Genomic DNA, 14,588 nt, shown 5'->3' on the forward strand with positions numbered 1-14,588 from the left:
GGGCACAACATAATCCGAAACACAACCAAAACAAACTGCAAATGCATCCAACAAGTTTGTAGTCACAAGCTTGATGTAGTCATTGCGTGCTTGGAATATGGGACCAAATGCTACACTTTTGACTAAATGTAATACACTAATAAGTGTAGTCCAAATCCTTATGAGACCTTCAAATGGGGGGACTAGATAAATAAAGTGCATTCATTTGTAAATGGTAAAACAGATATGTATGAAAATACCCTCAAATAAAAGGTGACATTCTGTACTGGGTCCTCATATAAAATATTTGATCTCAAATCCAAAATGCTGGAGGATAGAGCCAAATTAAAAGTTTTGCCTTCACTGCCCAAATAAATACGTAGGGAAGTGTACGTAAGCTCTTGATGAAAGTACCATTTCAGGAAATCATGTGACATAGTAGAATGTGTTATCTTTTTAGCTTAAGTACATTGAATGTGGTTTTGAATAATGCAAGCTCCACTATTCACTGTATGATGGGTTTGTTATGACATAGCTTAGCACACGCATGCTGTAAATCATTTCTAATGAGACTCTCTCTCTCTCTGTACAGCATTGCTGATTGGGTCGGGGTGTGCACTCTACCCTCTAGGTTGGGACAGTGAGGAAGTCCGACAGACGTGCAGCAACAGATCCAACCAGTTTGAGCTTGGTACGGGTCAAACATCTACACACAGTCGCATCCACATGATAATCAACAAGACATTCAATTTGGTCACAACTCATATTATGCTATGTTAGCTCTGATTCTAATTCACTGTGTGTGTCTGTGTATCTATGTGTCTGTGTGTGTGTGTGTGTGTGTGTGTGTGTGTGTGTGTGTGTGTGTGTGTGTGTGTGTGTGTGTGTGTGTGTGTGTGTGTGTGTATCCAGGTTCTTGTGAGATTGGCTGGGCGTTCTACTGCACGGGAGCAGGGGCAGCAGCAGCCATGATGTTATGTACCTGGATGGCCTGCTTCGCTGGGAAGAGACAGAAGCAGTACCCGTACTGATGGCATCAAGGCAGGATGGCCATGATGACCACCTGAAACAACACTTGTCATCACCAAACATTTGAGACTCAGAGCAAGGGAGAATATCAGGGGGACAGAGTCTGTAGGCTAGCTATGCACTCTGTCATAACGAAAAGTAAACGAGGGGACCACCTTGTGCTGTATTTAATGCTGCAGTAGAAAGCAATACACAACACACGTAATGAGACACTCCATCGTTCTGCAGTGCACTTCAAAGAGTGGAGTCTACATACTTGGTCGTCATTGACAACAAGAGCAAAAACATGTGTTTCCATCTCTCTTCTCTATTTTCCATGTGTTGGTTGCTCCTCTATTCCCCCTCTAGTCTGTCATGTTCCAGACCCTGTACTATAACTCTTCATGGTAACTGAAGTAATGGCACAACCTGTGGTAAAGAGAAATGACTCTACTTTTGATGTTACTTTGTTATTGTGAGTATTTGATATCCTGTATTTAATTAATATGTTATGTACCCCCAAGTTGGCTTAGTGTTGCCTTAAATATATAAACCTTTACTGGTAACTTGCTATAATTTTGAACTGTTATGTCTATTTACAGTATATCTATAAACAGGGATTATTGAAGTCCCTAACCATGTACATCTGTCAAATATGAATGATGTATGTTTTTGTGTATTATGTTTATTGTATTATAATAACATATTCGCACCTTTTGTGTGAAACACTGTCTTATTTGACCTGGTTTTGTAAATACATTGTAAATAAATATTGTTACTTTAAAGTCATAATTAATTAATAAAACGTTCAGCAGTGGAGAAGTTGTAGTTCCACTGTAGTGCCACTTTATCTGAATTGAAGCACTTGGCATGAGCCTATTACTCTTTCTTAAAACTGAAACAGCAATTTTGGTGATTATGGTGATTCAGATGCTTAGTTAATCTTGGTTAGAATCATCTGTCGTGTTTATCTTTATTGATTCAGTGGCTGTTATGAGCTCTGTTGGAGTTTAAAATCAGGCTTTACTATGAACAGCAGGGCAGGAGGGGAATTAACCATTCAACAAATGCTTCTGGAGGTAAATCATTAGTAAGGGTTAACACACACCACTTCACTAGTCCCACAAACCGCTGCTCATGCTCTTTGCAATACGCCTGGCTATTTAGTGAAAAAGTCAACAGTAAATTGGGGGTTAAGGGATTTTCACAGATGGCTTTAAAATTGTTCTATATCACCAAACTGTCTAGAGAGTGTGATGTCATTGGTCCACTGCCAGACCTTTAGTAAACACACGGTTTCATTGAAGGACACAGCCTGCAGCTAAAAGCAATAGAAAATCAATACAACACATGGTCAGTTCAGTCTCTCAATGTCTTATTTTTCACTTCAAATGGTAATTTGGTTAATTGGTACTGTGTTATTTGACTTTCCCTCAGCCTTTTGATGGACAGTGATTACTTTCAGAGCTCACTTTTAGAAAGAGAGAGTAGGGGTTGATAAAGAAAGGGAGGGCACATGTGCTCTCGACAAGGATGGCTGTGTAGTTGAGGACCTTTGACGAACTCGACAGTAAATTGATTTTGACAACGATATTTAGCCATTTTTGGCGCATAATTATACTCATACAAGTGAAAGGCAGCTTTGTTACAAAAAATAACACATTTATATCCGGGATAGCCGTAAATCAAAGCGCGCAAAGGATTCACTGCTGACACAACCACCCAAGTTTAGCAAGAAAATGGACGCTCCTCACAGGCCAGATAGGCCAGCCAAGCCAGATACTGCCACTGGCAAGCCCACACTGAGCATTCTTGCCTCAGAAATTGGAGCAATTTGTGTGTCCCTGCAAAATATTGAACACGAATTGTCAAAAATTAAGACCACAATGGAGAAAATAGAGGGGAAAATGTATACGCTGAGCAACCGCGTTCGTAAAGCAAAGGACCGTATAGCAACATTGGAAAATGTCGCCATCACAACGAAAGAACAGATAGAAGAAATCCAGACGCAAATGCAAAAATTACAGGACCATATGAATAATTTGGATATTAAAATCTTGGGCGGTCCTTAGATGGCAGAAAACAAGGACAGGATACAGTTCCTACAGGAGATTCCGACCATGCTGGAACACCATGGTCAACATGCTGCGTTAGGTGAAGAAGGAGATAACAGATTATTTGAAGGTAGATAAATAACATGTTTCAACAACATTGCTAGCTTAGTTTAACTGTTTTGAACACCAAGCACAGGTAGGACACATGGAAATTAATTTCCTTAGGCATTAATCATGCAACAAAACAAAAGTAATAATATTGTGGTACAGCATCAGTGAGATTTGAACCTATTATCTTCTGTTCTCTATCGTTTGGAATTAGTCCACTGCGTCACCAGGATGGAGCTAATGTGCTATGTTTTATAACTCATACAAAGTTGATCATTTTAGTCTATTCAAACAGAACCCATTTCAAAGGAAATAAGCACTCATTAAGACCAATTAGTAGGAGCGGCCAACACACTTGAACACACTTAACAAGATAGAGGATAGAGAGAGTTTTGTTGATGCCGAGATCGGAATGTATATGTTTTTTAGTTTTTGGGGGGTGGGGGGTGGAGTGAAAGACAGTCTAGGCATACTTTTCCCCTTTCATTTCCTCTGAGTTGTTTATACATATCTGAAGACTAAGTGTATAGTGACATATAAATCAATGCAAATGCCATTGTTCACCAGTAGGCTGTGACAAAGCAGCTATACAATGCTATTTATAGCCTTCTAGTAGGGCCCTGTGTTTTGGTTGATCATTACATGACATGGATTTCAGCGTTTATTTTAAGCCTTTTCCAGAAATGAGAATTAGACCAAAAATGAAAGCAATTGTCTGAGGATGGTGCAGGGCCATCTGTCATATAAAGAAAAGGGGCAAATTTGATGAAAAAGCTTTAAATAAAGTTTAAAATACAGGTCATGTGACATGATCAACCAAAATACAGGGCTACTTATAGGTGACAGAAAGCCTTAAAAAAGCCTACTATAACTCAAATGAATATTACAGTTGCATAGTGTTGGGTTGTCGGAGAGTCAAATTCAGGTGACTCTCTTAAATGTATCAATTCCATTTACAGTGCATTCAGAAAGTATTCAGACCCCTTTCCTTTTTTCACATTTTGTTACGTAAAAAAAAATCCTCTCATCAATCTACACACAATACCCCATAATGACAAAGCAACATTTTTTTTTACATATGTACATTAAAAAAAAATTACATTTGAAATGCTTCATGGTGCCAGGTGTCCTCCAGACGTGACGCTTGGCATTCAGGACAAAGTGTTCAATCTTGGTTTCATCAGACCAGAGAATCTTGTTTCTCATGGTCTGAGAGTCTTTAGGTGCCTTTTGGCAAACTCCAAGCGGGCTTTCATGTGCCTTTTACTGAGGAGTGGCTTCCGTCTGGCCACTGTACCATAAAGGCCGGATTGGTGGAGTGCTGCAGAGATGGTTGTCCTTCTGGAAGGTTCTCCCATCTCCACAGAAGAACTCTGGAGCTCTGTCAGAGTGACCATCGGGTTCTTGGTCACCTTCCTGACCAAGGCCCTTCTCCCCCAATTGCTAAGTTTGGCCGGGCGGCCAGCTTCTTCCATTTAAGAATGATGGAGGCCACTATGTTCTTGGGGACCTTCAATGTTGAAGACATTTTTTGGTACCTTTCTCCAGATCTGTGCCTCGACAAAATCCTGTCTCGGAGCTCTATGGGCAATTCCTTCGACCTCATGGCTTGGTTTTTGCTCTGACATGCACTGTCAACTTTGGGACCTTATATAGACAGGTGTGTGCCTTTCCAAATCATGTCCAATCAATTGAATTGATCACATTTGGACTCCAATCAAGTTGTAGAAACATCTCAAGTATAATCAATGGAAACAGGATGCATTTGAGCTCAATTTCTAGTCTCATAGCAAAGGGTGTGAATATTAATGTAAATATGGTATTTCTGTTTTTTATGTGTAATACATTTCAGAGAATAAAATTACAAACCTGTTTTCGCTTTGTCATTATGGGGAATTGTGTGTAGATTGACGAGGAAAACAATGTATTTAATCCATTTTAGAATAAGGCTGTAACATAACAAAATGTGGAAAAAGTCAAGGGGTCTGAATACTTTCTGAATGCACTGGATGGCTTGGTTTGTGTTGTTTCTCCCCAGCTCCTTAGGTTTGGCTGGGACTTTACTTAGTTTTACTGCTGGATATGTGTACGTTATTATAAGTATTTTCTTATATTTTCTGAAGTACTCGTATCCTGTACAGATAGAACAAATGATTAAAATGACCTCTTTATAACTCAATAATCAGGTTTCCATCCAACCTTTTTATGCGAGTAAAGGGCATGTCGGATAAAAAATGTCATGACAGGGTTGATGGAAACATAGCATTTTTAGGTAAACTGTACAAACGTCGACAAAACAAAATACTTTAAACAAGCTGGGATCTTTTGTGTCTGTAAAATTAATGATGTGCAAAATGTCGGTGGAAATGCTTTTATGCGCAAATATTGATATAATAACCATAATATGGAAGTAAACTTGGAGTCACGCGATGACATGTTGTGTGGTCCTCCACTACGACTCATCGGGAAAGCATGTTTATTAGGCTTAGGTGGTGATTTATTAGGTTTACATGGTGGTGAAACTGCAAGGTGATGAGCTTGATGCTCCTTTCCAGTCAATATCGAGGGTCTTATTCTTATTCTGGTGACAAATGCCGTTTGACAAATAAAAAAATCTTGCTCTTTTGTCCATAATAAACTCATCATGTAGGCTATACGTGCGCTGCAGCCAACAGCATGCAGACACATTACTGTATCTGCGCCCTGCGGGCTGTTGGCACACTCGCTATATAACGCAACATTTGTAGTGAGAAAACCATCAGTAGAGTTGAAAATGCGATGGAAACACATTTAACTTGTATTCTGTATTCGGTAAATGGGAATTTAACCGCAACATACATTTTTATCTGCACTACGTCATCACGCACAGCTTCTTATCTGCAACAAGTCAATTTGATGGAAATACATCTCTGTTGGGAAAATGTGCATGTTGTTTTTATGCAGATGTTTAAATATTTGCAGGAAAATTTGTTGCCATTTGGATAGAAACCTAGCTATTGACAGACAGCTGAATAAAAAAATAGCCAGCTGGAATCTTAAAAAGGGTTAACCATATAATCAAGAAATAGAAAACGTTAGCATATCTCAATTAATCTAAAGCGGATATAGCTTTTGTCCAGGAGACACATTTGAATAAAAGGGAATCGGAAAAACTAAAATGTTCCTGTGTGGGAAAGGCTTTCTCTAGCCCAGGTACAGGTAAAAGCAGGTGGTATCTGTTCTCATACACAAGACTGTCAACTTTACCGAAACTAATGTGTTAACTGAGACGGTCTCTATATAGTAGTGTGTGGGCTCTAGATGGGAACATCAGTTGTTCTATGAAACATACAATACCAGTCAAAAGTTTGAACACACCTACTCATTCAAGGGTTTTTCTTCATTTTTACTGTTTTCTACATTGTAGAATAATAATGAATACATAAAAACGATGAAATAACACATGGAATCATGTAGTAACCAAAAAAGTGTTAAACAAATCAAAATATATTTTATATTTGAGATTCTTCAAATAGCCACCCTTTGCCCTGATGACAGCTTTGCACACTCTTGGCATTCTCTCAACCAGCTTCATGAGATAGTCACCTGGAATGCATTTTAATTAACAGGTGTGCCTTCTTAAAAGTTCATCTTTGGAATTTATTTATTTCTTAATGCATTTGAGCCAATCAGTTGTGTTGTGACAAAGTAGGGGTGGTATACAGAAGATTGCCCTATTTGGTAAAAGACCAAGTCCATATTATGGCAAGAACAGCTCAAATAAGCAAACAGAAACGACAGTCCATCATTACTTTAAGACATGAAGGTCAGTCAATTCGGAAAATGTCAAGAACTTTGAAAGTTTCGTCAAGAGCAGTCGCAAAAACCATAAAGCGCTATGATGAAACTGGCTCTCATGAGGACCGCCACAGGAAAGGAAGACCCAGAGTTACCTCTGCTGCAGAGGATAAGTTCATTAGAGTGACCAGCCTCAGATTTCAGCCCAAATAAATGCTTCACAGAGTTCAAGTTACAGACACATCTCAACATCAACTGTTCAGAGGGGACTGTGTGAGTCAGGCCTTCATGGTCGAATTGCTGCAAAGAAAACACTACTAAAGGACACCTATAAGAAGAAGAGACCTGCTTGGGCCAAGAAACACGAGCAATGGACATTAGACCGGTGGAAATGTGTCCTTTGGTCTGGAGTCCAAATTGGAGATTTTTGGTTCCAACCTCCGTCTCTTTGTGAGACATGGTGTGGGTGAACGGATGATCTCCGCATGTGTAGTTCCCACCGTAAAGCATGGAGGAGGAGGTGTTATGGTGTGGGGGTGCTTTGCTTGTGACACTGTCTGTGACACTGTTATTTATAATTCATGGCGTATCACTGCATTCTGCAGTGATATGCCATCCCATCTGGTTTGGGCTTAGTGGGACTATCATTTGTTTTTCAACAGGACAATGACACAAAACACACCTCCAGGCTGTGTAAGGCCTATTTTACCAAGAAGGAGAGTGATGGAGTGCTGCATCAGATGACCTGGCCTCCACAATCCCCCGACCGCAACCCAATTGAGATGGTTTGGGATGAGTCGGATGGCAGAGTGAAGGAAAAGCAGCCAACAAGTGCTCAGCATATGTGGGAACTCCTTCAAGACTGTCAGATGCCGAGCAGTTGCCATACCAGGCGGTGATGCAACCGGTCAGGATGCTCTCGATGGTGCAACTGTATAACCTTTTGAGGATCTGGGGACCCATGCCAAATCTTTTCAGTCTCCTGAGGGGGAGAAGGTGTTGTCGTGCCCTCTTCAAAACTGTCTTGGTGTGTTTGGACCATGATAGTTAGTTGGTGTTGTGGACACCAAGGAACTTGAAACTCTCGACCCGCTCCACTTCAGCCCCATCGATGCCTGTTTGGCCCTCCTTTTCCTGTAGTCCACGATCAGCTCCTTTTTCTTGCTCACATTGAGGGAGAGGTTGTTGTCCTGGCACCACACTGCCAGGTCTCTGACCTCCTCCCTATAGGCTGTCTCATCGTTGTCAGTGATCAGGCCTACCACCGTTGTGTCGTCAGCAAACTTAATGATGGTGTTGGAGTCGAACTTGCCCACGCAGTTGTGGGTGAACAGGGAGTACAGGAGGGGACTAAGCACGCACCCCTGAGGGGCCCCCATGTTGAGGATCAGCATGGCAGATGTGTTGTTGCCTGCCCTTCCCACTATGGTGTTGAACGCTGAGCTGTAGTCAATGAACAGCATTCTCACATAGGTGTTCCTTTTGTCCAGGTGGGAAAGCGCAGTGTGGAGCGCAATTGAGATTGTGTCATCTGTGGATCTGTTGGGGTGGTATGCGAATTGGAGTGGGTCTAGGTTTTCCAGCATGATGGTGTTGATGTGAGCCATAACCAGCCTTTCAAAGCACTTCATGGCTACCGACATGAGGGCTCAGCGCGGTAATCATTTAGGCAGGTTACCTTCGCTTTCTTGGGCACATGGACTATGGTGGTCTGTTTGAAACAGGTAGGTATTACAGACTCGGTAAGGGAGAGGTTGAAAATGTCAGTGAAGACACTTGCCAGTAGGTCAGCGCATGCTTTGAGTACACGTCCTGGTAATCCATCTGGCCCCGCGGCATTGTGAATGTTGACCTGTTTAAAGGTCCGGAACAGCTGGTGCTCTCATGCATGCTTCAGTGTTGCTTGCCTCGAAGTGAGCATAAAAGGCATTTAGCTTGTCTGGTAGGCTCGCGTCACTGGGCAGCTCGCGGCTGGTTTTCCCTTTGTAGTCTGTGATATTTTTCAAGCCTTGCCACATCCGACGAGTATCAGAGCCAGTGTATTAGGATTCAATCTTAGTCCTGTATTGACGCTTTGCCTGTTTGATGGTTCGTCTGAGGGCATAGCGGGATTTCTTATAAGCATCCGGATTAGTGTCCCGCTCCTTGAAAGCGGCAGGTCTAGCCTTTAGCTAGGTGCGGATGTTGCCTGTAATCCATGACTTCTGGTTGGGAAAAGTACGTACGGTCACTGTGGGGACTTCGGCGTTGATGCACTTATTGATGAAGCCGGTGACTGAGGTGGTTTACTCCACAATGCCATTGGATGAATCCCGGAACATATTCCAGTCTGTGCTAGCAAATTAGTCCTGTAGCATCTGACCACTTCCGTATTGAGTGAGTCACTGGTACTTCCTGCTTTAGTTTTTTATTGTAAGCAGGAATCAGGAGGATATAATTATGGTCAGATTTGCCAAATGGAGGGTGAGGGAGAGCTTTGTATACGTTTCTGTGTGTGGAGTAAAGGTGGTCTAGAGTTTTTTTTCCTCTGGTTGCACATGTGACATGCTGGTAGAAATGAGTTAAAACTGATTTAAATTTGCCTGTATTAAAGTCCCCGGCCAATAGGAGCGCCGCTTCTGGATGAGCATTTTCTTGTTTGCTTATGGCCTTATACAGCTCGTTCAGTGCGCTCTTAGTGCCAGCATCGGTTTGTGGTGGTAAATAGATAGCTACGAATAATATAGAAGAGAACTTCTTTAATATTAGACATTGCGCACCAGCAGTTATTGAAAAATAGACACACACCCCCGCCCCTCGTCTTACCAGACGTAGCTGCTCTGTCCTGCCGATACACGGAGAAGCCAGCCAGCTCTATATTATCCGTCGTTCAGCCACGTCTCGTTGAAACACAAGATATTACCGTTTTTATGTCCCATTGGTAGGAATGTCTTAGTCGTAGATCGTCCAGTTTGTTTTCCAATGATTGCATGTTGGCCAATAATACGGAGGGAAGTGGTGGTTTACCTACTCGTCGGCTAATTCTTACAAGGCACCCCGCCCTCCTCCCCCTTTTCCTCTGTCTTTTCTTCACGGATTTGGGCCTTGTCTTGACAGAGCAGTATATCCTTCGCGTCAGACTCGTTAAAGAATCTTCGTCCAGTTCGAGGTGAGTAATCGCTGTTCTGATGTCCAGAAGCTCTTTTCGGTCATAAGAGACGGTAGCAGCAACATTATGTACAAAATGAGTTACAAAAATTGCGAAAAAACTAACAAAATAGCACAGTAAAACGGCACCCATCCCCTCCGGCGCCATTACCACAAAGCTTGAATGACTATGTATGCGGATGATTCCCCACACTACGTCAGCACCCAAAACCAGTGAGCTTACAGACATTCTAAATACGACGTTTCAGTTAGTATCAGAATGTGTGATTAATAATAAACTGGTCTTATATACATCTAAAACTAAAAGCATTGTATTTGGTTGAAAACATTCTCTAAACCTCAACTGCAGTTGTGCATAAAAGGTGTGACCATTGAGCAAGTTGAGGAAGCTAAACTCCTAGGTACAGTATAACATTGGATGGTCAATTATCATGGTCAAGTCATAATGACAAAGTTGTTGTTAAGATGGGGAGGGGTATGTCTGCCTCTCTTCTAGTTTTCATGAGAAATATATATGAACATTCCAGATTGTCTGCATAATCAAAAAACTTTCTGCTCAGACACCCATACATACCCCACAAGATATGCCACCAGGGGTCTCTTCACAGTCCCCAAGTCCAAAACGAATTCACGGCAATACACAGTATTATACAGAGCCATGATTGCATGGAACTCCCTTCCATCTCCAATTATTCAAGCGAACAGCAAAATTACCTTTAAAAAACGGATTAAACAACATCTCAATGAACGGCGAGGGGACACACACAAACACACGCACACAGACACACTCTAACACACACATCATTTTTGTTGTTGTATTGTTTGTGTTCTTTTTTGTTGTTGTATTTTTTGTATATCGTTGTATTTTACATTTGTATATCAGTGTTTTGTTACTTGTCATGTTTTGTATTCTGCAAAATCTAATAGAGATCCAAATAAACAAATTACCTGTCCCATAGTCAGCCCGATTGAAGAATTACTAACCAAGCCATTAAAACCCCCTTGAGTCGATTCACACATAATAAAAAAAATCCCCATCAAAATCTCAGTTTAAGCTAGAGATATCAGTTTTTTGCAATGGATGTGTCTCAATCCATCACATCCGCCTATGTCGCACTTCCACATCTGTGGTGAAAGGTGGCAGAGCTAGAGCGGTTTTGTCAGACCATGAGACATCCCGAAAAATTGGGTTTCTCACCAAAACGTCTGTAGCATCAGAATGGTTTGACCTACAAACTATTATGACCACTCTATGGAAAGGGGAGACTCTCACGAACACAATGGTGCATTTTGCTCTACGACCCCAACAAGTGTCAGGAGACTCGTCTGAAGTCAGTATCGTTGATGTGCCAACTTCTGTTTGTAGCGTCCAAACCGTTTGGGCTACAAACTAATGTGACCCCACTGTGGAAAGGGGAGATTCTCACAAACACAATGGTGTTCTCCGTTTTGCTCTACAACTGTCAGGGGACTCGTCTGAAGGTAACAGGTTTACATTTTTTTATTGAAGTACGAAGATAGTTTTGTGCCTACCCAAAAAAGGGTTTAAATATGTGTAAAAAAAAACAAGATGTTTACATACACTAGGTTGACTGTGCCTTTAAACAGCTTGGAAAATTCCAGAAAATGATGTCATGGCTTTAGAAGCTTCTGATAGGCTAATTGACATCATTTGAGTCAATTGGAGGTGTACCTGTGGATGTATTTCAAGGCCTACCTTCAAACTCTTTGCTTGATATCATGGGAAAATCAAAGAAATCAGCCAAGACCTCAGAAAAATAATTGTAGACCTCCACAAGTCTGGTTCATCCTTGGGAACAATTTCCAAACGCCTGAAGGTACCACGTTAATCTGTACACACAATAGTATGCAAGTATAAACACCATGGGACATCGCAGCCTTCATACCACTCAGGAAGGAGACGCGTTCTGTCTCCTAGAGATTAATGTACTTTGGTGCGAAAAGTTAAACTCAATCCCAGAACAACAGCAATTTTCCAACAGCCAGCTCTAGGAAGAGTCTTGGTGGTTCCAAACTTCTTCCACTTAAGAATGATGGAGGCCACTGTGTTCTTGGGGACCTTCAATGCTGCAGAAATATTTTTGGTACCTTTCCCCAGATCTGTGCCTTGACACAATCCTGTCTCAGATCTCTACGGACAATTCCTTCGACCTCATGACTTGGTTTTTGCTCTGGCATGTACTGTCAACTATGGGACCTTATATAGACAGGTGCGTGCCTTTCCAAATCATGTCCAATTAATTGAATTTAGGTGGACTCCAATCAAGTTGTAGAAACATCTCAAGGATGATCAATGGAAACAGGATGCACCTGAGCTCAATTTCGAGTCTCATAGCAAAGGGTCTGAATACTTATGTAAATAAGGTATTTCAGTTATTTATTTATTATTCATTTGCAAAAAAATCTAAAAACCAGTTTTCGCTTTGTCATTATGTGTGTAGATTGATGATGACAAAAATGTATTTAATCCATTTTAGAATAAGTCTGTAATGTAACAGAATTTCGAAAAAGGGAAGGGGTCTGCATACTTTCCGAATGCACATAGGGTCTACAGTCGTGGCCAAAAGTTTTGAGAATGACACAAATATTAATTTTCACAAAGTCTGCTGCCTCAGTTTTTATGATGGCAATTTGCATATACTCCAGAATGTTATGAAGAGTGATCAGATGAATTGCAATTAATTGTAAAGTCCCTCTTTGCCATGAAAATGAACTTAATCCCAAAACAACATTTCCACTGCATTTCAGCCCTGCCACAAAAGGACCAGCTGACATCATGTCAGTGATTCTCTCGTTAACACAGGTGACAGTGTTGACGAGGACAAGGCTGGAGATCACTCTGTCATGCTGATTGAGTTAGAATAACAGACTGGAAGCTTTAAAAGGAGGGTGGTGCTTGAAATCATTGTTCTTCCTCTGTTAAACATGGTTACCTGCAAGGAAACAGGTGCCGTCATCATTGATTTGCACAAAAAGGGCTTCACAGGCAAGGATATTGCTGCTAGTAAGATTGCACCTAAATCAACCATTTATAGGCTCATCAAGAACTTCAAGGAGAGAGGTTCAATTGTTGTGAAGAAGGCTTCAGGGCGCCCAAGAAAGTCCAGCAAGCGCCAGGACCGTCTCCTAAAGTTGATTCAGCTGCGGGATCGGGGCACCACCAGTGCAGAGCTTGCTCAGGAATGGCAGCAGGCAGGTGTGAGTGCATCTGCACGCACAGTGAGGCGAAGACTTTTGGAGGTTGGCCTGGTGTCAAGAAGGGCAGCGAGGAAGCCACTTCTCTTCAGGAAAAACATCAGGGACAGACTGATATTCTGCAAAAGGTACAGGGATTGGACTGCTGAGGACTGGGGTAAAGTCATTTTCTCTGATGAATCCCCTTTCCGATTGTTTGGGGCATCCGGAAAAAAGCTTGTCCGGAGAAGACAAGGTGAGCGCTACCATCAGTCCTGTGTCATGCCAACAGTAAAGCATCCTGAGACCATTCCTGTGTGGGGTTGCTTCTCAGCCAAGGGAGTGGGCTCACTCACAATTTTGCCTAAGAACACAGCCATGAATAAAGAATGGTACCAACACATCCTCCGAGAGCAACTTCTCCCAACCATCCAAGAACAGTTTTGTGACGAACAATGCCTTTTCCAGCATGATGGAGCACCTTGCCATAAGGCAAAAGTGATAACTAAGTGGCTCGGGGAACAAAACATCGACATTTTGGGTCCATGGCCAGGAAACTCCCCAGACCTTAATCCCATTGAGAACTTGTGGTCAATCCTCAAGAGGCGGGTGGACAAATAAAAACCCACAACTTCTGACAAACTCCCAGCATTGATTATGCAAGAATGGGCTGCCATCAGTCAGGATGTGGCCCAGAAGTTAATTGACAGCATGCCAGGGCGGATTGCAGAGGTCTTGAAAAAGAAGGGTCAACACTGCAAATATTGACTCTTTGCATAAACTTAATGTAATTGTCAATAAAAGCCTTTGACACTTATGGAATGCTTGTAATTATACTTCAGTATACCATAGTAACATCTGACAAAAATATCTAAAAACACTGAAGCAGCAAACTTTGTGAAGACCAATATTTGTGTCATTCTCAAAACTTTTGACCACGACTGTACAATGGCACTATTCTCAATACTATTTTCAACCATGTTTATTCTCATGATATTGGACCGCCATCTAGTGGCATAAGGTCTGCTCCAACTCTTCTACCGAGACACAGGCAGTAACCTCAGCTCCCTAAGCTGATACAGAAACATATTGTTTTGGCCCACAGCAAAGATGCTCTCCTCTTCTCTAGTGTCAGACTGCACTGTCACAGTACTGGAGCCCTGAGGCATGGGCCCCAGGGACGAGAACAAACATGATGATGTTCCAAAGAGAGATTAATGATTCTATAATAACTTCCTCCAAAATCTGATATGAATGTATATCAACACCAAACTTACCAATAGCATATATACAGTAGATTGTCTGTGAACGTCATGGAAA

At 41.7% G+C, this 14,588-nt stretch overlaps 1 protein-coding gene across 1 annotated transcript in view; it reads left to right on the forward strand.

Annotated features, from left to right (window-relative positions):
* LOC311142048 (LHFPL tetraspan subfamily member 6 protein) overlaps window positions 1–1,805 on the forward strand; it is a 70,558-nt gene extending 68,753 nt beyond the window's left edge. Inside the window, exons 3-4 of the mRNA XM_084177596.1 lie at window positions 572–670; window positions 892–1,805. Of these exons, the coding sequence (XP_084033722.1) occupies window positions 572–670; window positions 892–1,010 (218 nt within the window). The 3' untranslated portion in view covers window positions 1,011–1,805. The remainder of the gene's footprint in view (window positions 1–571; window positions 671–891) is intronic.
* The last annotated feature ends 12,783 nt before the right edge of the window (window positions 1,806–14,588 follow it).

This window comes from Coregonus lavaretus (genome assembly GCF_964263955.1).
Source record: "Coregonus lavaretus genome assembly, chromosome: 15".
Lineage (NCBI taxonomy): Eukaryota > Metazoa > Chordata > Actinopteri > Salmoniformes > Salmonidae > Coregonus > Coregonus lavaretus.